At 50.7% G+C, this 24,684-nt stretch overlaps 1 protein-coding gene across 2 annotated transcripts in view; it reads right to left on the bottom strand.

Annotated features, from left to right (window-relative positions):
* Positions 1 to 196: 196 nt before the first annotated feature.
* IGSF3 (immunoglobulin superfamily member 3) overlaps positions 197 to 24,684 on the bottom strand; it is a 94,700-nt gene continuing 70,212 nt past the window's right edge. For both annotated transcript variants that reach the window (XM_032096479.1, XM_032096484.1), the window contains 4 exons: positions 9,884 to 10,294; positions 7,854 to 8,261; positions 3,890 to 4,318; positions 197 to 3,172 (listed from right to left, as the gene is read on the bottom strand). In XM_032096479.1, the coding sequence (XP_031952370.1) occupies positions 2,922 to 3,172; positions 3,890 to 4,318; positions 7,854 to 8,261; positions 9,884 to 10,294 (1,499 nt within the window). In that variant the 3' untranslated portion in view covers positions 197 to 2,921. The remainder of the gene's footprint in view (positions 3,173 to 3,889; positions 4,319 to 7,853; positions 8,262 to 9,883; positions 10,295 to 24,684) is intronic.

Below are 24,684 nucleotides of genomic sequence, written 5' to 3'. Positions count from 1 at the left end.
TGCCAGGTGTCTACAAGCTCCAGCTGCAAGAAAGAGGAGATGTGCTACCAATGGTAGGGAAAGAAGTTACTGCATCCAGGAATAGGGGCAGTGGGAGAGGCTTCCCAAGAAGAGGGCCTCAGCACACCCTTATGCAGGGAGTGCAGATAAAGGCAAAATAAAAGCCCAAATCTGACAAAAACCAGCAGCAATAGGATTCACAATTTCAACACAGTTTACTACAGCTCTTGGGTGTGTTGTATAAAACATGTTTTAGTGCAACATAGTACAAAGTTTTTGTTGGTTTTTTTTTCTTTTTTCTTTTTTTAAAAATCCCAAACATTATTTCCACATCATGCATGGACAGGGTCTCTCTCTTTCTTCTTGGATTCATTACAGAAAGTTACCGCAGAGAGAGTGGTTTGAAAAGCTTTGTGTTAAAACTCGTTACAGGAAGAGTCTGCCTTATAAAAACGGAGAGAAGTTTGAGACTGGGCAACACACTGCCAGAGCAATGGAGAAATGTCACCAGCAAAGTACATTCAGGGACCACCACGGGAGCCACTTCCCAGGAAAGCCTGGGCTCTGTGCAGGAACCGCAGGGCTGGGAAGGGACCCCATCCACCCAGAGGGACAGGGCCATGGGGCAGGCCTCCAGGAGAGCCCTGCTCTGAGGCAGACAGGGTGGTGAGGAGGAGCGTGGCTCAGGTGCAGAGCAGAGCTCTCCCAGGAAAGAACGGCTCCCGCTGACTTCATTTTCTCTTCTTCCTTAAAGCTGAAGTGAGTCGTGGTTCCTGCCCGGGAGCAGTACATACAGGAGATAGCACAGTCAGGAAACAATACCCACTGGCTGCAGCTGCAGCTGTTTGCACCTCGATTCTTCATTTCCATTCACTCGTCATCCCACTCCTCTCTTTGCAGACGTCTTAGCCAGAAAGGGAAGACAAGTGTGCGGGTGTGCGATACATACAGATATAGGAGTGTGGTTTTATGCATATGCTGGGGCCAGTAAGCAGTTATGTCTTGAGGAGGCAGACTTCACAGAGGGACGAGTGAAACTGGGGCTTCCCAGCAGAAGAAGAAACCAGTGCTGTTCTGGTGGAGGTGCAGAGGTGGCCAACTTCAAATGCCTTAGCACGAGACTATCTGCAGCCATGTGGGTCCTCTCCCAGACAGGAGCAAGGCTTCATGGTGCAGATCTCCTACCTGAAGCTTCACCACCTCTGAAACATCAAGGCATCAGGGTCTAACTGACTGAGTGCTACAGAGCATCTGCTGAGGTCCCCTCTGCTCCCAAAGAGCAGTCTGACCCTCCGGAGAGGACAACGGCTGTGGGTATGGCACCTCTCACACGTGAGGCAGGGGGGTCTTGCGGCTGTGCCCATCTGCCCCTGGCTGGCTTCAGCCACGCTGCAAAAAAAGAAATGGCCGGATTTGCCAGGAAGACATCAAGGAAGACAACAAAAGGCCATTTTTGGCAAACATTTTCTTCCGCCAGACATAACACTTGTGGGGGAGGAGGCGGTTTCCTCCACAGGACAGGGCAGGGGTTCTTGGCATTAGGGGGTGCAGGAGGTCAGGTGCCCCACGTGGCAAGAGCCCTGGTTTGGTTCACGAGAGCCATATCTTTCACAGAAAGAACAGCATTTCCTGCCACAGTGACTCTTACAAGAGCAGGTGACTTTGCCAGGAGTGGGAGCTTCTGGAGAAATGGATTCTCTTCCTCAAGTCTCAGAAACAAAAGGCAGATGCACATACACACACACAGGGGGAAGATTTCTCCTGGCCAAGGGGACAGGAAGTCCCCAGGGTGCTGATGTGCAGCAGGTTCCTTGCTTTGTCCAGGCTCACACTGGGAAGTAGTGCAGCCACAGGAAAACTCGTGACACGTGGTGGTTATAACTGCACATTCCCCCTATGTGGCATGTTTGCTACTGGGCTCTGTGGCTGAACCATCCAGGGACTGTGAACCCGACCCGTGGAGCTTATCCTTTCCTCCTTCTTAGAGTCATTACTTTGGTCATGTTGAAGCCTTCAGAGACTGGATCAAGCCTCCCATTCCCAAATGACTGGGGCACAGAGGAGATCCGCCTTGTCAGAGGTGGCAGCATGGACACCAGGGAGGAGCATGACTCTGGTGAGACCACACAAGGACCCTCTTTGCTACAACATAGTCAGGGCTTTCAGGTGTCCTCCTTCCTTTCCCCCCTTCAGTTCCTTGAGACAAACTAAACTGCTTTTGTCCTGACCACAAACATGCTCAATATTCAGTCTCTCCAAGACCTGGGAACACTCCCAAAAGGTGAATTGCTCCCTCCTGAGAAAACAAGATGGAGGCAAGAAGATGCTGAGGCTACAGCCAGTCTTTGAAATGGACCTCCTGAGAGACAGCCCAGTTAACCCCTCTGGGGACAGACCTGGCTTTGTCTGGTTTGGAAGAGGAAGGAGCTAGCTCAGTGCACCTTAGGAAAAGACCTTCTTCACTCTGGCACTGAGTCCGAGAAGGAAAACCAGTTTGTTTTGGAAAACATATACATTTACTTCCAAAGAGATCATCCCAGGACCAGCTACCCCCTGGGAACTCCACACTGTGTGGAGGGTAGGGGAAGTCTACAGTTCTTTAAGTGACCAAAAAAGAAACAATAAAAAAGTAACAGCCCAAAAGACAGGAACTGATGTGAGTCAAATTAGTCCAAGAGGAACATCCGCTATGTACAGCAAGTGCCTCTGTCCATGGGGGGTGAGGGGGAACGTTCCCACAGGTGCTGGAAGAAGCCTTGAACCTTCCTGCTCCCGCTGGCTGGGCAGAGCTCAGCCACTGTGTCAAAGCACAGAACACTGAAACAAAAGAAACAAGAACAACAAACCCCACTGTGTTCCTCAGGGTTCCCGGTGTATCTGCTTCTCTCCCTCTGTGCGTCCCTACAGGTGTCTCTGCCTCTTTAGTCTATGGTTCCTGGGTGGATGCTGAGGACTGGTGGCTCTAGGCAAGTGGGAGAGTAGTTGAGGTGAGGCTCTTTGATCCACAGCAAGGGGACCCCGTTCTTGCCCTCCGAGTTCTTGCTGGAGTTTCGGCTCTTGAACCGCACCAGGAGGATGGTGATGATCAAGATGCCAAAGATGGGGAAGGGGTAGAAGAACACAAAGTAGAAGAGGGCATCATTGGAGCAGATGACAGACTGCAGGGTGGAGCCTGGAAAGAGACACAGGGTGGTCACATTTCATGGCTTCTCTGTAATCAGGGCATGCAAACTCCGTCAGAAACATAAAAAACCTCAGATGCTCATTATTCTATGTCAGTGCAGGAGGTGGAGCTCTGGGAAAAATGTACCAGTGTTAGAACAGAAGAAAGTTATAACAGGGCACATTTCAGCTTTATCCCCCCAAGAGTTTCATGAGTGATAAGAGTCCTCCCTGGTGGAGATTTTATAGTATCTTATAAAGCAGGGAGACTTGCAAAGCCTGCATTCTCTCAGTGGTGCTACACAAAGGCAGCAGCACCCCAGAACCTCTATCTCCCTTAGATCTCATGATCTCAGTTACCTTCGGGGCCTCTAAACCATCCAACAGCTTCAAGAGTTGTGAGGAGACCTGCCTGCCACAGCCTGCACCCTTGTGCAGAGCTAATCCAACTTACTCCCAAATGGGAGGGTTAAATCCCAGTGGGTGGCAAGGTCTGTCCTCACTGACTTGAGACACACCAACTGGTAAATGCTGTGGGTGAGCAGCCCCAGCACAGAGCTGAGTGCAGTGTAGATACTCCAGCAAAGCAAGAGCTGGCGAGAGCCATCGAGCTGACTGGAAAAGTACCAGCACCACAGACTCGCCCCAGTGCCATTCACTCCTTGGTTAAACCAAAGACACAGGGAATGCCAGGCCATGGCCCCAGACAGTCGTCACCTCTCCTCACCTGCATCCTGGACATGCACAGCGACCACCCCCGACTCCTCCTCGGCCAGCCGGTACCAGAGGCCGTTGGGATCTGCCAGCCACTCCTCCACTCGGCACGAGTAGTTGCCCGTGTCGGCACCGCCAGCCTGCAGCACCGTCAGCCGGAAAAGCACTGCCGAGAGCCTCTGGAAGCGCAGGCGGCCCTCCCAGCGACCAGCCTCGGGGCTGAAGATGGCGTCAGGGCCCACACTCAGCACTGCCTCCCTCTCCTCCTCCTCCTCCCCCTCCTCCGCGCGGTCGCCCGCCTCTTTGGCCCGCAGGCTGTACCACGTCACTGCAAAGTGGGACTCGGGGCTGGAGCGGGACAGGATGCTGCAGTCCAGCGGGAAGGACTCCTTCTCCTGCACTGTGAGGTTGGCGGTGGTGGTGTCCACCTGCAAGGTAGGATCTGAGATGACAAAAATTAAGAGGTGAGCACTGAGCAAAATGCTATGATCAAAACCATCGTGCTTCAGCACAGTCTGTCATGACTCTGGTGCTGGGCATGATCCAAGCAAAACCCAAAGCTTGATGCAGCCTGACAAGACTCACAGGTACCTCTGTGGCCAACCTTGCAGGCACAGCATCCACACCTCACCACACACTGTCTAGCACAGGGTCAAACAGGAGCTGGCCGCAAGCACCACCCTACCTGTGCCCACCCTCACCCCAACTAAGGGACGAGAGGAGAAAGCTGCTGCAGCTCATCCAGATGTGCTACGGGAATGTGTCAGGATACCAAGGTTTGATGCATGTGCTGAGGAGCAATGTGCTACTCCTCCTCAGCTACTGCTGTACGGAACATTGCATTCACTGCTTTTTATTTCTTTGAGAGTGCTCAAAGGACTTGAAAATCATTATGACAGAAGAGAAGAAGACCTTTTCCAGCAGCTTGGAAAGTTATTTAGATAAGAGATTCCTCCATGGAGGTGGCCTCAACACTGATTCAGCAATGACACTCCAAGTCTTCCTCTTAAATTTTTTTTTCCCTCTAGTGCTTGCTGCAAGGCTAAAGAGATGTTTTTACCTAACTGAGACAGAGTGGCCAGAACCCACGATGAGTTGATTAAAGGCTGACTTCAAGAGCAATTAACATTTGGTTTAATCATCTTGCCAGGGAGCACATACTCCAGGCATCACAATCAATCTGGGTCTAAGCTTTCCTTTAAAGATTAAAAAGCCCTTTCCAAGGCAGGAGCTGAGCAGGAAGGGCAAGTCGATAGCTCACCAAAGAAAGAAGCACTTTCTCCTCCAGCAAGGAGAGCTGGGCAAGCCCTCCCTTGTGCAGACCCTGGGTCTCCCTGCAGGAGGGGGCTGCTGTCCCCCAGCTCGTTAGCCATAGGGCTGCTGTGCCTAGTGGGCTTCTCATTACAGCACCAGCCCAACACTTTTTAAATGGTCCCATGAGGAAAACCTTCATTAAGGCCAGAGCTCTTCAGGCCATAAGCAATGTAAGTATTTTCAGTTCACATCGTCCCAAGGAAGACTCCTGAGCAGAAACAGGAATGAGTTAAGTCCTGAGATTTTGGGGACTACTAAGGTAAGAAGAAGGAAGGGAAGGAAATGGCTGGTCAAAACTAACACAAAGCCTCCCTCACCTTCAGCAGGTTAAGCAGAAAGAGGAGAACTGATGTCTGAAGGTGCTAAGAGGTTCCCCCCCACCCTTGCTGATGATTATAGCCCTGACAGATGAGGCTGGAGATCCTCACTAATGAGACATGAGTCACAAGCATGATTAGTCATTTTGTTAAGTACTGACTGCTATGAAACAAAAACAAACAACAACAAAGCACTTTTAGAAAAAAAAAATTATCTTCAATTAGCGCACTCCCAAATCCCTCTCTTCTTCCCACTCCACATTCTTCTGCAATTCAAGAGGAGCCTCAGAGATTTTTCCTGCTGTTCATTATCCCCTCCATCAGGCCTGGCAATTAGCACAATGGATGGAGAGCTGTACTGACAACCCAGCAGGGCACAGGGATTGCCTGGGGAAATGTCTTTGCTCAAGCCACTTTGGCCAGCAAAACTTCCCAAGCAAAGACGTGGCAGATAAGAGCTCTGCTGTCTCCTGAGAATGCTCCTCCTCCACAGTACAAATCTCTGCCAGGAATGACCACTAAAATCTTTCCAGGACCTCATGCTTTTGCCAGCTCCGCTGCAGTTACGAAGCTGACAACTTGCTGGAATGGGCAGGCATGAAGCACTGCAGAACATGCAGAGGGATTGCTTTAGAAGCTGGAAAGTACTCAGTGGAGTACTGTACAGTTTTTTGACCTACAGCCTTTAAGACATTTAATCTTGAGCCACATGCCTCAAAAAATAGGGAATCTGTATTTGCCAAGGTAAACTGCCTTTGCATCCTATCTGTTGTTAAAACAGGCAAAACTTAGCAGAGTACTCTGGGAATCTGCTTTTGAGGGTTTAGGAGTCCATCAGTGCTGGTCAGTCTTAAGAACCACCTTTTGGGAGCACAGGAGCAGGCAACTCCACTGTGTCCTAAGTCAAGCAACGTTGGCTGAACAGCAACTCCTTGTGGAGCTCAAGAGGAGAAAGAAATTGTATGATCAAAGTCAGGCTCTGCAGGAAGATTACAGAGCTGTAGTTCATATATACAGGGAGAAGAAACAAAAGGTCAAAGCTCAATTCGAGTTGAAATTGGCCAGTGTTGTGTCAGCTAACAAGAAGGGCTTTTTAAAGGATGGTAACAGCAAGATGTCTGAAGAAAATGTTGGGAGTGATACTTGTTGAAGATTGTCACCTGATTAATAGGGATGAAGAAAATGCAGAGGCATTCGATGGTTTTTTGCCTCAGTCTTTAATAACACTATATAATAATAAATTATATATATATAAAATATATATATAATAAATAATAGACCTTGGACTGCCCAGTCCTGTGAGTCAGAGGACCACGACTGCAGAACAGTCACTTTCCATCCACAGACATTGGGAGGCATCAGCTGTCTCAGCTGAGTATCCACAAATCCATGGGGCCTGATGGGATTCATCCCAGCATACTGATGGAGCTGGCAGGTGTTATGGCAGGACCCCTCTTGAACATCATCCAAAGGCCCTGGGAGTCTGGGAAGGCACCTGCTGGCTGGAAGCTGGCCAGTATTATTCCAATTTACAAGAAGGGCGTGAGGGAAGACCCAGGAAACTACAGACCCATTAGTCTAACCTCATTTCCTGGAAAAGTTACAGAGAAGATTATCCTGGGTACTACTGAAAGGCATTTAAAGAACAATGGAAGATCTGGATACAGGAGTTGAACGCACCATTAGCAAGTTTGCTGACCATAGCAAACTGGGAGCTCCTGCTGACTCTCTTGAGGGACAAGAGGCCTCACAAAGTGATCTAGATAGATTGGAGCTCTGGACTTTGATTAATGGAATGAAAATTCACAAGTTGAAACGCCTGGATTTTGCACCTAGGTCAAAGTAACACCATGCACAAGAACTGGGAGAGGAGTGGTTGGAGAGCAGCCCTGCAGAAAGGGATCTATCTGGGGGTGCTGCTGGTTGATAGCAAGCTCGGTAAGAATCAGCAGTGTGCCTCTGCTGCCCTCTTTTCATGAAAGGACCTTGCCCCTGGGGCACACACCTGGGAATCACAGGTAGCTTCTTCCATCCTGTTCTCAATGAAAATGTGAGTAAAATCAGGAGCCTGTGCTATTCAATCTGCCAAAAGTGATGAAAAAAAGTAAATTGCAGATGCAAGATGCAGTGACAAAATCCCAGGCCCATCTAGTTGTGTCTGCAGGACTTGCTCTACACTCCTTCCAGAAAAGCAAGGGTGCAATCAAGAAGACAAGGAAAAAGGAATCAGCATGGTCTGTCCTGTGATCCTGCCCTCCGCCCAGACCCTCACAGACAAATGGTGACTCATGTTTGCCCCAGAGGGCACAAGGCTGCTCAAGGCAGATGGCACCAGACCCTCCTCACCTGGCTGCTTGACCGTGAGGGTGATGAGCCCGGAGAGGTCCTCTGCCCGCTTGTACCAGCGGTCGCTGGGGTCCAGCAGCCACTCCTCCACGCGGCAGCTGTAGGCCCCGCTGTCCCGCACGGTGGAGTTCTGGATGGAGAGCAGGTAGAGGCCCGGGGCCGGGCTCTCCAGGTGCAGCCGGCTCCGCAGGTCGCCCAGCGCCGCTGGCTCCCCGTAGTGCAGCGTGCTCTGCCGGCTCAGCCAGGCCACCACCTCCTTGTCGGCGCGGCCCGGCCGCCACACCGACCACTCCACCGACAGCTGGGATGAGGGGCTGGTCCGGTTGCTCACCAGGCACTCCAGGGTCACCCACTCGTTCTCCAGCACCGTGATGTTCTTGTGGGTCTGGTTGACCTGCAGGCGGTTATCTATGGGAAAAGGCCATTAGAAATGCAACGTGACCAAGGGCTGCAAGGGTCCTTTTGTCTCCCCAAAAGCCTTTCCTACATGGCCACAATCCTGGGGTGTGACAAAAGAAATAAGGAAGTAGAGGAAAAAATAAGGGAGAAAGGAGAGGACAAAAAAAAAGGGGAGGAGAAGAAAATAGGGCTTGTGTTTTTTAGGGTCTTCTGAAAACCTCAGGCTAGCCACCAACAATGACCCATTCAGTGCAGGCAACTGCAAACCCACAATCTCCCGGTAGGACCTGGGAGGTCCTAAGTGCACACAGACCTAATCAAGGGAGATCACACCTCAATCTTTTCTTGTTCTCCTCCTAGGATGAGGCAGTAGCCTGATCACACCCCAAGCACTAAGCCCCCCTGTTGTGGAAAAAGGAAAAAAAAAAGCAAGGTGGAGAACAGACAGCTGATTACAGGGAACCCCCACTGCAAAACGAGAAGTGGCATGAGGGCAAAATCACATGCAGTGTTTTGCTGCCTTGGGAATGTCCCTGGTTTTTGCTCCACAATTTCATTGATACAGGAGGGTGACTGGAATCAGCTCTTTTATGCGAAATGACGTGTTGTACACTCCTAAATCCCTCACCATTCTTTCCAGGGGCAGCCTGGACTTCCCTGGTACTGCTGCTGCAGCAAGCACTGTACTTCCCAGAGAGAGGTGGGCAGTGCAAAGGAGGGGGCAGTCAGAGCCCTCCCGTCCCTGGCCACTCCTCAGCCACCTCGGGACTTTGCTGACAGAAACGAGGAGCTGGCACTGGCAACAGGCCATGGCCTGCTGCGCTGTCTGCGTGCGTGGCCAGGCAAAGCTGCACTGGGGACCATATCCAATATCCCTCTTGCACCCTCGTCCACAGAACTTGTGTCTAGCCAGCCAAATCCAGATAGAGAAAATGCACTGAGCACCCTACTCCAGCCCTGATATCCAACTGCATCCATCCTGCCTGAGGGATTTTATCTTCCAGACACAGGCAGCTGGAGCAAGCAAGGACAAGGCAGGCTTCCCCATGAAGTACCAATGCTGTGGGACAGTACTTGCCTGCCTGCCTCTCCCCTTTGCCCTTTGTCCCAGCTTGTGGGGGCCATATTTAGCTCCTCCACCACCTCACCTTCATCAGTGTCGTCCACTGCCTCAGAAACCACCCACAGAGAAGATTTCTCCTTTCCTGGCAGCCAGCTCCCCACCTGATTAAACTTGTTATTCCCATCTCATGTGCATAGGGAAAAGAGACAAGACTTCCTGTGCCTGTCAGGATACAGGCAGAGAGTAAAATTAAACTGTGTGCAAGACATAAAAATGCTTTCCCAGGCAGGCACACAGGGGTTCTCTCTCAGCAGGCCGCTAGTTGACACTCTTGCTACGTGATGCTCTCAAGGATAATGAAACCTGGCTGGATGCAGGGGCCCTATGGACTATGTGGGATGGACAACCTTCATGTGGGGACACTGAAAGGCACCCAGGCTCAGCCTAGAGAGACAAGAGTCACATCAAAGGAGCGAAAACCCTCTTTCCACACAGGGATGTGCAGGCATGAGGACGGGGTGGCAATCTCACAGGCCGAGCATAGGAGGCAATGCCAAGAGGACCCCACCTGGCTGCTTGACGGTGACCTCGGTGCGCCCCGACACCTCCTCTGCCAGCTTGTACCAGGCATGGTTGGGGCTGAGCAGCCACTCCTCCACGTGGCAGTAGTAGCTGCCGCTGTCCCGCACCTCTGCCCGCTGCACCGTGAGGCTGAAGAGCCCGCCCGAGGCGGAGCGCTCGAACTGCAGCCGGCCCCGCAGCCCCTCCTCCTCCGCATAGGTGCCGTACTCGAAGGCCGAGCTGTGGGTGGTCTTCAGGATGAGCTTTCCGTCAGCGTCCGAGGGCTTGTGCACGTACCACAGCACGGCGAAGTGGGAGTCGGGGCTGGTCTGGGATTTCACCGAGCAGTTCAGGGGGATGGGCCGGTTCTCCACCAGAGTGATGCTCCGCTTCGACTTGCTCACCTGCAGCTTGGTCACTGGGGGGGGGGAATGGAGAAGGATGAAGAGAGGTGGGTCGTTAACACAGGAAAGAAACTCACCTGATTGGGGGTGGACCGGAGAGTCCCCTCTTGCCTGGGTCCCACTTGTCTTTAAGACATTTAGATATTCTACCAAATCTCTCCTTTCAAAGCCTATCTACTCCTGGATCCTCCTACTGTGTCCCTCAGCAACAGAGGCGGCTTTTTCACAGTTTGACCTTTAAAAGACTTTTTAATTCATAGTGGTCTAAGGCACCAGACTTAGCAAGAAGACTACACCCAAACTCAGTGGTTTTTCTCATGGTGACATCACACCACTTGCACCTCAGGGCAATGAACTGTTGACCAGTTCCAGAGAAAACCACTTCTGAGAAAGTGAATTAAGCAAGACCCCACTGCTGTCACATGCCAGCCATCTCAGAGAGATGTAACCCATAGCTAGGGGAGGAAATGCAGGCACAACTGGAAAAGGAGAAGGAGCACCAGACTGGAAGGGATCAGTAGGGAGCAAGCTCTGCTCCCACAGAAAGGAGATCTGGCTCCAAGTCCATCACAAACTGCACAGCCTAGAACAAGCCACAGGCACACCACCTCCCTTGGCTTCCCAGGCACAAGTGCAGCTCCCACGCTGTAGCCAGGCGGTCACACGGTGTTGAGGATGATACAGCAGAATCATTAGCTCTAGTTCCTGTAAGGAGAGACACACGGATCCTAATTCCCCTCTCCCTGTACGATCACAAGACACAGCCTCCGCTGCTGCAGCGTGCGCTCAGACTGTGCTGTCACCTGAGCCCTGAGCCAGGCCATTCCTGTGGGCAGGGAGGACACAAAGCGCCCTCCTGTGACACTTGTGCTTGGTGTGCCCCGGAGCCCCTCTGGCTACAGACGGGGGAGAGGGGCAGCTCCCACCCAGCCGGACACACCACTCCTCCCAGCAGCTCTGCCACCATGGCCCTCCCCTCCTTCACCTCTCCTCACACAGCTGCTCCCCTCTGAAAGGGGGAATGCTGCCTTGCTGCCAGGTGAAGGGACTTCGCTGACAAGCTACAAATCTCGTCAATAAAACCTAAAGAGCGCATGGGTACAAGTAGCACGACAAAAGTGTGGCACCACAGGCATGAACAGCTGAGGGCTGCCAGGGGACCTGTGCCCATCCACACCCTGCAAACACATCCCACGCATCCTGTGTTTGTGAGGAAGCAGTGTTGTCTTCTCTCTCTCACCAAGGCATGGGCTCCTTGCTTTGCATCACACTTTGCTTCCAGCTTCCCTTGGGCACCAGGGCCTCGGATGCCTGTCGGCACAAGCGATGAGTGACGGTGCCCAGGGAGAGGATGGGCACAAACAACTTCAAATGGGAGGAACTCCCACCACAGCAGCGCTTTCTGCTCTATCACATCTGAGATAGGCATCCTGGTATCACATCAGACATTCCCCTGGAGCCTGGATTGCCCGTGGCTTTGATCAGTATGCTAATAAAGGCTCAGTGGCTGTGGTATGGCATGCAGCCACTGGAGGAAGGAAAGGAGGGAAATTGTCCTTGTTTTTCCTCCCTAGGGACTTTAACCTAATGGAAAGAGTCAGTGTCACCCTGTTGTGTTTCTGTCAGAAGCATTCCTTCCCCTTTGTCTCACTTCAGGACAACAGCCTTAGCCACCACACCCACCCTCATCCCACCTTTTTGGCTCACTATTGGTTAAGAATGGTTATTTCGAGTATTAATCAATCTTCCAAGTCCCTGGGAGATGAACCAATAAAGGAGAAGGCGGTTCTCAGCAATTTCTTTTCTCCCCAGCCCCCTTTCCAAACAGTTTATTTTTAATTGGTACTGGATTATTTTCTGCAACCGTTACTACGGAAACCTCGGTTACTATAGCAACCGTGTATGTTAAGTCAGTAGCCCTATATCTATTAAAATGCAGTATATACACACGCTGCGTGTGGTGGGTTGCTCGATATCAACACACACACACAGACAAAGGCAGGGTACACGCAGACCAGAGCTGTTGAGAGGCAAGCACCCCTCTCAGTGCTCTTCCCACATCGTGGCACCTCCAGGAGATGAAAATGAGGATGACTGACACGGAGTAATTTTAACCTTAGTGTTTGGGGCAACAGACCTGCACCTTGTACATGACAGATGTATTCCACTGAAGCAGTGAGGGCTTGTTCCCAGACAGTAATCACAGTAATTGTCATTGTGTACAAACAGCACGGACCCCTGAGGTCATCCAAGGACTCTTAGATGGCCTCTTTGCAGCTTTACCTGCTTTTATTCTTTTTTGAGAGTGATGGGGATGCAAACTTATTAACTCTGGCAAAAATGAGATCTTAAATTACACGCACACATGCCCCTCCAGCCCTCCAAGCTGTCCTTGGCAGCCACTGCAGCCAGCAGTCAGGGATGTGCCCACATTTGCACTGAGTCCCCAAGATATTGATGAGATGAGCGCTTCTACAGCTGCTACCAGCTGGAGCAGCAAGCCCTGGCACGGAATTACAGGTCTTCCCTTTGCCAGACAGCACTCTTGCAGAGGTTCATAACACTGTGCACGAAGTTTCCTCTAGATTAGAGGTATCAGTGATATGTAATGACATACCTGCCAATGCACTTTTCATCAAACATGAATTATTTTCCTAAGGGAGGCACACCACAGAAGATGCAAGTGCAGGTTTTGTTTCCCTCCCACAGAATTAGACAGGACATTCTCAGTCTTTTCCAATTCTGTGAATGCCAAACACTTCCACGTCCTGGTACTGGCTCCTGCATAGTATACACGCACCCACCTCTTCTTCATCACCTTTTGCAGATCCTGTAGGAATAACTCACGGCTTTTACGGACCACAGGCTGATAACTGCTAAGCTGGAAATGCTGTGGCAATCACCACCTGAGGGCTGGTGGCTGGTTTGCTTGTCTGTGCATGGCAGAGATCCTGGTTAAGACATGGGAAGCTTTGTGGGATAACTCATACTTCTGCTCTCCCATGGGGCTGACCATCAGCCACTGTTCACAGATAAGCAAACGAATCCACAAAGCTCATTTTGCATTTCGGAAAAATTACTTAATAAGGGGAAAACAGATTAATATTGAAGTTCGTGGTCCAGGGTAATGGGAAAGGTATGGTAAAACACCAGGGAGTCCATCTATCTCTTCTCCCATTCTGGTGGTATAAGCCTATTCCAGCGCAAACTTGAGTCTCTCCATGCCATGTGCAGCTTGCCAGGTCATGTTTAAAGATGCTGCCATGACATGGAAATGGTTGTAGCTCCTGGTGCACGAGTGAGGTTGCGAGAAGTCTGACATCCGAGGCACCGAGCCAGCAAAACCTCCGCCCTACTGACAAGGGGGAAACTCCCTTTCCTGGCTTGAGGATTTGCCTGGGCAGAGAGCCAGGAAAGGGCTCAGCCTTCAAACGGTGAATTGATCCGGTGTGCCCTAGGGGCTGGGGTTTCGGTGAGGCAGGGCAGGGCAGCTCCAGCCCTGTGCCAGGCAGTGGAGGTGGTGGGTGCAGTGCTGTGAACAGACACGGTTACACGGCATTTTCTGCTGCGCTGTCAAGAGGCTGATGTTCTCTTAACAGCCTCCCGAACAGCTGCTCAGTGAGAGGAACAGGTGCCTGTGTCTAGGTGAAGTTATCGTGCGTATCATCTGCAAACCATAATCCTGTTGCCACAATGTCTCCTGGCTCCCTGGAGAGTGCCAGTAAAGAGGATATCATACCTTAATGTACTGTAATTGGCCCTACACAGGCTATTAAGGCTTTCAATTTACACTGGCAACAAGTCATGGTTAAAACCCTCTTAGTTTTTTTTAAGGCAGCATGGTCTCCCAGCCCCTGTGAAGCCACACAACCCCTGTGTGAAGAGTGTAGGTGCTGAGCCCTGTAAGTGGTGCTTGGGCAGGGCCCTGCAGGCAGCACCAGAACAGGGACAGCTCTCTGAGGGCATCCTAATCCAACTGCTGGAGGAGCTCCAGGAGGTTCAATGGGTGGTGGCTCAAGCCAGAGCCTGACCAGGACATGAGGGATGGATATTACATGCTTGTTGGGGTGGAGAGGCTGGCAAAGATATTCAGTGTCCTCAACAAGATCACACACGTACTAGACACCTCACCTCAGAGACAGTCCTCCAGCATCACATCCCTCTGCACTAACTCCCAGGCCAAGGAAAATGTCCCTGCTCACTTTCAGGGACATGCATTACCTCAGGATGCCTGTGGCAACTTCTGATCCTCAAAGCTTGCATGTCTGGTCCTCCCAGCTTGCTCCCTGGCTGGGAGCTCAGGTCAGACACACCTTACAACCACAGCAGGCTATGACACAGCCAGGTCCTCTACAAGCTGATATATCTAAGTAGGGATTTTCTACACACCATCAAGCAGGCAGTCAGTCTCCTCAAGCTGAGCATGTGGTAAGCACAGTTATACAAATATTTGGGGGAAGGGAAAGCAGTCATCAGAGGAGGAGGACAGAGACAGTGATATGATTCATGGCTTTTCTGCTGACTTGCTGCCTCTTGGCTCCCTCCCCTCTGTTTCCTAATCACCAAGCTGGGGTTACAACACTTAACTTTAGCAAAGCACTTTGCAACCTGTACCTAAAAATGCTGTGATAAGAAGATACTCCGTCTCAGACACCTTACATCATTTTTGCCTTGTAGGCAGCAAGAAAATACAACAGCAGGAGTTTACTTCCCACCTGGGAGCCACTATTACCAAGTCCTGGGAATGGCAACGTTTAATTGCAGCTGAAGATACTGTTTTCCCAAAACAGCCCCATACAAAACCCCAGAACGTTGCTCCTGCAGCAAAGGAGGAGGGGGGTCATCCGCTGGGGAAAGAGCCAGCTCCGCATGAGCCAGCAGCTGTGGCACAGAAGGGGGGGCAGGAGGATGGACACTACCACCCCAGAGAGTCCCCAGAAAGCCCTGTCACCACAGCAGGGAGGTAGTGTCCCACTTTGGAGACTGCTGCTCTCTGGGGAGAGCTCCTCCAGAGAACGCTCTTGCTTGGAGAGAACTGGTGAAGTGTTGCAAAAAGTTTTCTGGGGGAATGTCCTACTTTTAAAAGCCTCCACTGAGATTTCATTGTGCTGAAGTGTGTGTGCAGGGGGAGCAGAAACGAGGCCAGCCCAACCTGAATCCAGCCCTGGTTTAACACCATACAGTGGGTTTAGCAGGCCGATCAGGAGAGATTCTTTTCCTGGAGCATAACCCCATGGTGACTTCCTACAAGGAACCCATCTCTCCCAGCACACTCAGTGTACAACCCTGAAGGGCACTGGCCAGGCCTTTGGCACAAACTCAGCCATCCCCTCAGCCTGTGGTCACAGCCCAGAGGTGCTTCATCATTCCCTCACCAGGGCCTGAAAAGCACTCAGTGCCTGAATTCCTCCCGGGGATGTTTGCCTGGGATTCAAGAGACAAGTGTCCACGTTACTGGCACAGGCTTAGGCACGTACTAGCATTCAGACCTCTGCCAGCTCTTCTCCCATCCACAAAGCAGGGCTGAGGAGCCTCGTCCACCTCCCCAGACACTGCAAGGACTCCTGCTTTAATGACTGAAGGAGTCAAGCAAGTACACGCCAGCCTTCTGACTCAGCATGGCAAGAGCTGGATGACTCACGTTTATAAGGTTAGTTGAAAGCAAACCAGTGTTCAAAAGGGAAAGATGTGCAAGCCCTTTTGGAGAAGAGGCATCAGAAGAAAGGCATTTGCAGAAGGGAAGAAAACGAGATGCTCCTAGGAGGACTGTGCTCATTAAGCTTAACCATGGCACAGAAATCACAGCAAAGTAAAGACAAAGGCTTCCAGCACCGGGGCAACCTCCCCAGAGAAGGCGGGAACATGGCAGCACAGCTCTCGACTCCGGCTATTCTCTTTTAACTGAACACAATTCCTCCTGAAACTGGATTAGTGAGGCTGCAAATTGCATTAGCCAACATGGGAGGCTGCTGGTGCAACAGGAGCAGCAGAAAGGGAAATAGCATTAGACTTTGCCTGCCATTATTACTGCCATTATTAACTTGTCACTTTACTGTAGTGTTCCTATAACAATGAATTATTGCCTGCAAACAGGCTGACATGATTGAATTACTGGGAGAGCAGCTCTATGGGAAGGAAAGACAATGTTAACCCTTTCCTGAGGAAGGCTCAGCTTCAGCCCCCTCCCACGTGGCCAGACAAAAGAGCGAGGCTGTGACTGAACACCACCAAGTGACCTGCATTTCAACGTGTTCAGCAAGTTGCTGCAAAGTCCACAGCCCAGCAGGCAGCCCAGACACTCCCCAGCCTCACAGCTGCTGCTGCAGCAAAACCAGCCAGGTATTTAAGTAGCCATGCCTGTCCATGCTGACCATCTCCCACCCAACAGCCCTGCCCAGCACTCAGCCCCGAACACAGGCACAGGACTGAAGGACACTGTGCTACTGCAGTCTGGGGAGCAGAGTTTGATGCTCTCAAAATGGTGCCAGAGGGTGCTGTGGCAAAGCAAAACAGGAACTTCTCCTCAAACCCTGTGGTGGATCCACTTGCTCATCCACACCCACTCCAGCCCCACAGAAAGTGAGTGTGGCATCATCCCAATGCACCTACAAGTGGCCCCATGCCCTGCCCCTCCCCAAAAGCAGCACAGCCAGACTGCAGACCCACCAAACACCAGGGGAGCGGGTCAAGCCCATGGCTGCATGTGAAGACTGCAGGCAGTGACAAGGACATCTGCCCGGCCAGGGAACAGCCTGGGATTACCAGCCGTGCTGGAGCCTGTGGAGCAGCTAACAAAGTAGCAGGTAACCAAGTGGGGCCTCGGGGAGGAATGCATGTGTGACCCAGAAAGGCTCTTTAAAGCCCAGAAGCCATGCATCTGCCAGCACATACAGAAAAGGCCGTGTGTGTAGCTGCAAGGATGGAAAAAGCTGGGAAGCTCACAGCCTCCCAGGTCCAGTCAAGGATAAGGCAGAGACCACCAGCTGGGATGTGCCACTGGCCTGAAAAAAGCAGGACTTTCCCCAAGAAACAGAAACCATGTTACTGTAAAGAACAGCAAGAAACAAATATACCTCAAAGCAAAATGCCTCACAAACCTAAAACCAGAAACTTTCCTGCAAAACCCTGAAATGCACATAAAAGTTCTGCACGAGATAGAGGAGGGGAGGGAGGAATAAAAGATTCCCAGCATGAGTTGTGCCTGCTGTCAGAAAACAACATACGGCCCACTGATCACTTGTAAATTAAAATATGGAGATAGGATCACTGGAAGATAAATTCAGTACCAAGCTACAGCCACTGAGGATAAAGAAAGAAAAAATAACATACCGAGATATTTAATCAACTCCTCGTCAGAAAGATTTCAAACAAAGGAGCGCTCCGTCAATTAGGAAAAAAAAGTAATTAAATGCACCTGAAGAGCAAGTTGTAACACACACAGCAGCACCACTCACCAACTCCCATGCCAAGCTGGAGGCTGGATTTCCTGAGACATTTTCTCCCTCACAAAAATACCCGTCAGTTTTGTGCAGCTGCATGCTCAGAGCACAAATGCACCCTGTAGTGCACGGCTGACTTTCGCACGCGCTGTGTTTGACTCGGGCATTTTCAGCAGCTCCTGCTGAAAAACTGAGTGCTGGGCAGACAGAGATGAGCTGCTTAGGGTGGTGTGAAATGTCATTTTCCTGCCATCCAGAGAGCAAGCTCTCCAGACAGACCTCAAGCACGATCAGGAGATCTTCTGGATACTGCCCACACCAGCCCTGAGAGTGTCAGGTGCTGCTCTCCATGCAAAGAGAAGTCCCCTGAGAAGGACCCAGCTGAATCCATCCAAGATTAGCTCACTCCACTCACCTTTAACTGTTCCTTTCCACAGGGCTAGCTTTCTGCAGGTGTATTAAACTGAGCTGGTGCACAGCAGGATCACTGCTGGCACAAGGAAAGGGACGGGACCATGCAACCAGCAGCATGCACTGGGGATGAGGATCACCTCCTTCTGTGCAGCCAAGTGCTAGATCAGCTCCACCTGCACCCTGAGTGCTCAGGGATGATGCTGCTTCCATAACTAGTGAGTACAACTACTGCTGGAAGAACAACCAAGTGAAATGAGCCCTCTGTCATTTCTTAAGGAATTGTATTCTTGAACTTCTTGAGGAAGTGATTTCAGCACGATGGACTACAGATCCATCATTACCTGCACTCCCCGCTTCTCTGTTAATTGGGACAAGGAAAATTATAGTAATTTTCTTTAGCAGCATCCCAAATGCCTATTTAAGAAAGTAAGATGGCCTTGAGAGAAAACTTTTATGTATACATGTTAAAATAAAAGACTCTAAGCCACAGGTTCAGCATGTTTGGAGCCATTTTGGTGTAAGGAAGCAGATCTCAGATTCAGTGAACCCAGGAATTCAGTCTTTGACCAATGTCAGGACATGCAGTTTCTCATGCAGGAGAAGCGTTCTGCAGGACACAGAAGACAGAAAAATGGTGCAGGTCTCATGCACAGGGATGGACTGCCAAAGGTGCTGCTTGGGCATACAGGGATACGATGCCTTTTCCTGGTCTTAAAATCAAGAATCAAACACGGTTAGAAGGGGAAAAGGGATTTTACCTTGGTATTTATTTTACGGATCCTTAGGTGCACATGTCCTGGTCGAATGCACTGAAATGCACACCGCAATGCACACCCCCAAAAGATCTGGTATAACATTATAGGTGTTACTAATTAGCATAGCTATCAAAAATTCCCCAATGAGAGGCTCAAATGAGTCCCCCTCCCCAAGGAAGCTTCCCCTGGATGGTTCTGTCTCAGTTTACAGAATGTGTTCTGGAGAGGACCTTGGGGTCTGAGGCACACTGATCCCTAACTACGAAGCTTCTAAAATGTTTAGTCTCCTAGCTGAACAAACAAGTCCAAGAATGTAGGCAAAAAGCACTAGGAATACAGAAGTTATAAAAAGGTACAACAGGGGTATAAAAGAAAAGGCAAAAAATCATCATGGCATCAGAGGGACCCCTGGGCTGGGCACTGCTCTGACTGGAGGGCTGAGAATGCAGCAAGAGAAAAATTGTGCTGCTGCAGCACTGAGCCTGCTGGCCCCAAGGCCACTCAACTCGTGGAGATCAGCAGGGCTGGGGCTCCACGCAGAGACTGGGACAGGAGAACAGTGGTCAACACCTGGCTGGAAAGCTGCTCATCATCAGTCTCCCTCAAGGGCTGCCCCTTCTGACTCTGGTTTTGAAGTCTTCAAGGACAGGAGGAGGTACAGAGCTTTAGAGCTGGACACCATCTAAGTACTGCTCACTGCAGAGTATTTTAGTCCAACAAGAGCAAGCAGGGAATCGATGAGAAGCTAAAGTATGGGGAGAGAAGCTGTTCAAGACAACATCAAAGAAGGTGCATGTGCAGCACAGCCTGCAAACAGGCTGACACCATGGTTTTGTATATCCACACTGCAAACGGGAGTGGAAAACTGCTCAGGTGATATCAAAGAGAGAAAGCAGAGAGTACTTTGAAACGGAAGTGAAAAAATTGAACCTAAAAAGTAACCATGGAGAGAGCTAATTTGAGGAGAGCAGCATGTCCTGGATACAGCCCAGGTCTCCTGGCATTGTCAGTCTTGCTGGGGGACTGAAAAGAAAGACTGCCTGCACTAACATCAGTGGGCAGACACAGAGCAGGCTGGGTCAGGTTAAGGTCCCACTAGGTGCAAGGATGTATACCCACACCCTTCACCCTTGTGAAATGCATCCAAGATGCTTCACGCACTTGAAGTTCAACTTCTCAGGTCACACCCCTGGGTGCATTTCTCAGGCTGAAGCCCCAAGAGAAACCTTGAACATAACTGACTGCAATCAGCTCAACACACCTGGCTCTTACCGAAGGCTCTCACAGGCAAACCTGCAGAGGATCCAAGTAGCATCATTCCCAGAAGGAAAACCAAATGCAGGAAGAGGTGAATCATAGCTCCGACCCCACAAGGCCAGTGTCATTATCCCCAGTACAGTATCAGGAATGCAGCAGAACATCCAGCATGAGCTCCCTCCCCTGCTGCTTACATTCAGGAGGACAGGGATGTTTGGAGCAGGGGGTGATGGCTAAGTGTGGAGAAAATGCACCCTGGGGTGCTGGCCTGGGATAAGGAACTGTGCCAAGGAGGTGACAGCAGGTCTATGTAGGGAATCTGTCCCAGAGGACCTGGTAAGTGTGGCAACAGAGCTCCCCAGGGCAAATGGGCTGGACTAGGAGACTACCAGGAATACAAGGTGGGAGAATCGAGCACGCCTCTGCTATTTTCAGAAGAAAAAAGGCTCCAGCTGGGTCACTAATGCAGGTCTGTGCAAGGGGACAGCTCTGGGCCATGCAACACTGAGCCAGTGTTGTCATTTCATGTGTTCAGTGTGCTGGAAGGAAGGAGCAGCACCTCTGAGGCAGAACAGCAGTGAAGGGAAAGGAGTGAGTCCCTGAGCATACAGGAAAGAGGAGACTGCTCTGCACCACAGCCACAGCTGCTGAGAAACAGTCTGAACTCTTCTGAGCACTTCTTGGACTCCTTCATCACTCAAGCAGGAGTACAACCATTTGCCAGATGGAGCAGGCAGCTCCAAAGCAGGGAAGCGGCGCCGTCCTACAGAGCAAAACCACTCTGGGATCAAGCAAGCAGCAAACTTCAGTTTCCAGACTTCACTTCTGTAAGGAAGTTTCCAGCTCATTAACTTTCCTTGTTTAACTTTATTGCAGGATGCTGCCAGAAGCAAGAAGTGTCAGGTTAAAGTAGACTCTTTGTGGCCTTTGAAAACATTTGTTGGAGCCTCTACTCAAGAGTCTGGTCAGTACCCCACTGGCCACCTGTAGAAGAAAAGGCATCTTTCACATCCATCCATGAGAGGATTCCTTGCACACTGAAATTACTAAGAATTACTAAGATGAGATGGAATAAAGGCATTAACAGTAATATCTGAGCTTCATTTGCTAAGGAAAGCTTCTCACTATACTCCACAAATGTCTTGGTAATTAATTATTTGAAAATCAGTCCTCCTCTCCCAGCATTAAGTGTGCCATAGAACAGCCTCCTTTTCCAGTTCTCTTCTGCCTCGTGCCCTCCTCATCCTTCCAGCATCCACAGTCACAACCATCCACTGCCTGGCTGCTCAGTCAGTCTTCAGAGAGAAGGAGGAGCATGAGAGTGAATAGTCTCTTTGTGGCTGCCATGGATGGGCTTGGACAGAGGTAAGTGTCCTTCATTTTCCACTCATTAGGTTTCTCAGGCCATTGCTAGCCCAGCCAGGGCACTCTCAGTGGTTTTCTGTGGACAGCAGAAAAGCAGCAGAGGGCTCTGCACCCACCACAATGAAAGGTTTCATGGAGAGCACAGCTCTAGCTCACCCTACTCTCCAAGTAAGGTTCAGGCAAAGGCCACCTCCAGCTCCTCCAAGGCCATCTTGACGAGCCTCCACCCTCCCCCTCCACGATGGTTTCAACTTGACAGCTCCTAATAAACCAAACTTTAAGAAGCGGCCCCTGGAGAGCCTCTGGAAGCTAATTAATGCTCTAATGAAGAGCATGACTGCCTTGTTTGCTCGATGGCTCCAGGTCAATCAATCTGCTGTAGACTGACTTGCAGAAAAGCAGCGAGGAGCCAGCACCCCAGCGCCTGCTCAGTTATCATCCCCTGCCATCCCTCCCCACCCCTCCTCCAATGTTCATTACTGTCAAAAAGCCAGCACCAAGGAGACAGATTTCTAGAGGCCACTGCAGCTTCTCCCCGAACGCCCCATCCAGGATTAGTCACCAAGGAACAGGACAAGGGACAACGCAAGGATGGAGGGGTGGGGAGCAGCATGGGGAGGTGCATGAGTATGAAAGGGGTGAAAAGGTGTTGTCAGGGTGGGGATGTTATGTGAAAGCCCTGCTTTTTTATTCTGTTACTGCCAGAGAGACTCCCCAGTGTTCAGACCCCAGGACTTTGCCGAACCACCCCTCACTTGTGCTGCAGGGGGATGATAAGTGCAGTAACTCACACAATGACAACAGCAGTACTAATACACCAGCACAAATCTGCTCAAGCCTCCTTGCCAAAAGAGAGCCCTCTGCAGACACCCAAGCCTGCCCAGATTGCAGCACGGCCCCCGTCATGCACTGTCTGCTGCCCTTGTCTGAGTCCTGCAGACCACATGGACACGCACTGCTCCCAGACAGCACCTGCTGTCTCAGTGCTCCATCCCTGGAAACCTGGCAGGGAGAAGCAAGATCCAAGGAGGAGATGGGAACAGAGCCTGCCTGACAGCCTTTGGGTTTCCCCTTGACCTGTCTGGATCTATCTACCACCTTCCTCTCTCAGGCAGGACCCAGAGGTTTCCCCTCCATGCTGTGCAAGGAAGGGGACATGGAACAGTGAGGTCAGCTGGCATCTCAGTGAGAGTACTGAGAGATCAGCTTGAATCCAAACTGTTCCAGGGTCACCTGGATTCAAAAGGAACCACCTGTACCTCTGCTTCCCCTAAAACCCACAAAATCTTCAAGTGCCAGGGAATCACCACATGGCTATTCCATACCAGCCCACTAAGTCTTGCATGCTGGATGCTCTTCTCCGCCTGGAAAGGGGGAAGGCAAAAGGCAGGCAATGTCTCTAGATGGGAAAATGGTGGTGAACCCCCAGGGGAAAGGGATGATGGCCTTGGGAATGAAAGAGGGTGTCTTGATGGAGGGAGAGATAGGCTTTTTTTTCATCAGAAGCAGAACAATCATTGTATATTCTTCTGTCTTTATTAAAAATAAGACGAAAGACCCAGGTTTGCAGAGGCAGGCCAGATACTGCAGCGGAAGGGGAGCCCCAAACACAAAAGAGATCTCCACCCCTGCACTTGGGGCTCACTGCAAAGTTCAGGCTGCACTACTCTGCATGGTCTCCTGCCAGCTTTGCTTTCAGGGAAGCAGCTGGCATGAGCTGAGACTTTTATTATTCCTCCCCTTCTGCGGCAGCATGAGCTCACCAAGAAAGAATCAACAGGCAGCTTGAGATATGGAAGTAAAAAAGGAGAGCACTGCATTGTAGGCAAATGAAATAACCACAGGCAATCTGGCCAGTCTGGTCCCCAGTCACATCCAACAGCTCCCCACACAGCAGCCTGAACTTCTGCCCCAGCCTGCACAAGTTAGAACTCAGCACTGGCCCTAAAGCAGTGCAGGTCTCTGTCCCTGCAAAGCACACAGGAGCTTTCAACCCAAGGTGTGCAGGCTTGCGTGACACTGAGCAGCAGGCCAGGAACGGGAGCTTCGGATCCCACTGCTACTGCTGGAGAACTTTAGTGATACCTAAATTCTTTATAAGCTCTCACACAGCCAGCACCCTTTCTAGGGACCTTCCTCACACTGCCAGTCCTTAAAACAGCTTCCTGCCCGAGGGATCAGAACGTCACACTCAAAGGTCAAATCTGGCTCAGATGCCACACAGGACACTTGTGCCTTCCTGCCTGCAGACCTTGTACTCAGAGCTGGTTTAATGCTGCCATTGCCTGCCTTTCTTACTCCCTCCTTCAGGCCCTACATGTTTCATTTCTCAAAATACTGCTCATTTCTTCTGGGAGTAGGGAAGGACTGGATGTTTCAAGCTGCTGGCACTCCCTCAGCATTACCTGTTTGCCACAAGATAGCCATAGGTGAAATTACTTTGCAGCCACATTAACACATGCAATTCAAAATCAGCACTGCCATCTCTGCAGTGACTAAACTACCCAGCAAAGATGACATCTAGAAACACCACCCCACTGCAAGAGTGCCAAGGAGAGGCAGTCTGAGCGCTGAAATGGCAAACCAACACCAGGAGAAGCTCTGGCACCCTATTCCTTAGGGATGCAGGAATTCACAAAGCAAGGAGGTCACCACTAATCTACCTTTCTCTCCTCAACACACTTCAAAGGCTGACATATACTTATTCTCATGTCTGCACCTGGAACCTGTCAAATAGAAAAGTCACTCAAACAAGGAGCAGGGGTTTAAGAGGGAACTAGAATCCCAACATTATCTTACAATCTAGAAACACATGCTGGCTCCATTTGCCAAAAGACCTCAAGACAAGACTTCTTTGTGGTGTCCCTTAGTGGACTGGTAGTGGAGATAGGTGACCCAAGCGTATGGGTCAAGGCAGATACTCATGGCTAATGGGAAAGGAAAAGCTAGGAGCGAGACAGCAAACAGCAACCTGAAGTTACCTCACATGACGGTGACTGTAGAGGCACAGAATTAGACAGACAGTGCTCTCAGTGCTTTAATCGTTCTGGGGTCCTGAATGATCCCTTTTGAAGAAGCCCTGGATATTTATCTGAAACCCAGCTCCCGCTTCAACAGCACAGGTTTGACTGGGAAGGCTCTAGGACATTCATTCAGAAGTGTCTGGGGAAGTTG

Source organism: Corvus moneduloides, chromosome 2, assembly GCF_009650955.1.
Source record: "Corvus moneduloides isolate bCorMon1 chromosome 2, bCorMon1.pri, whole genome shotgun sequence".
Taxonomy (NCBI): Eukaryota; Metazoa; Chordata; class Aves; order Passeriformes; family Corvidae; genus Corvus; species Corvus moneduloides.
The sequence above is the reverse complement of the archived record's forward strand: the minus strand, read 5'-3'. Positions and strand labels throughout refer to the sequence as shown.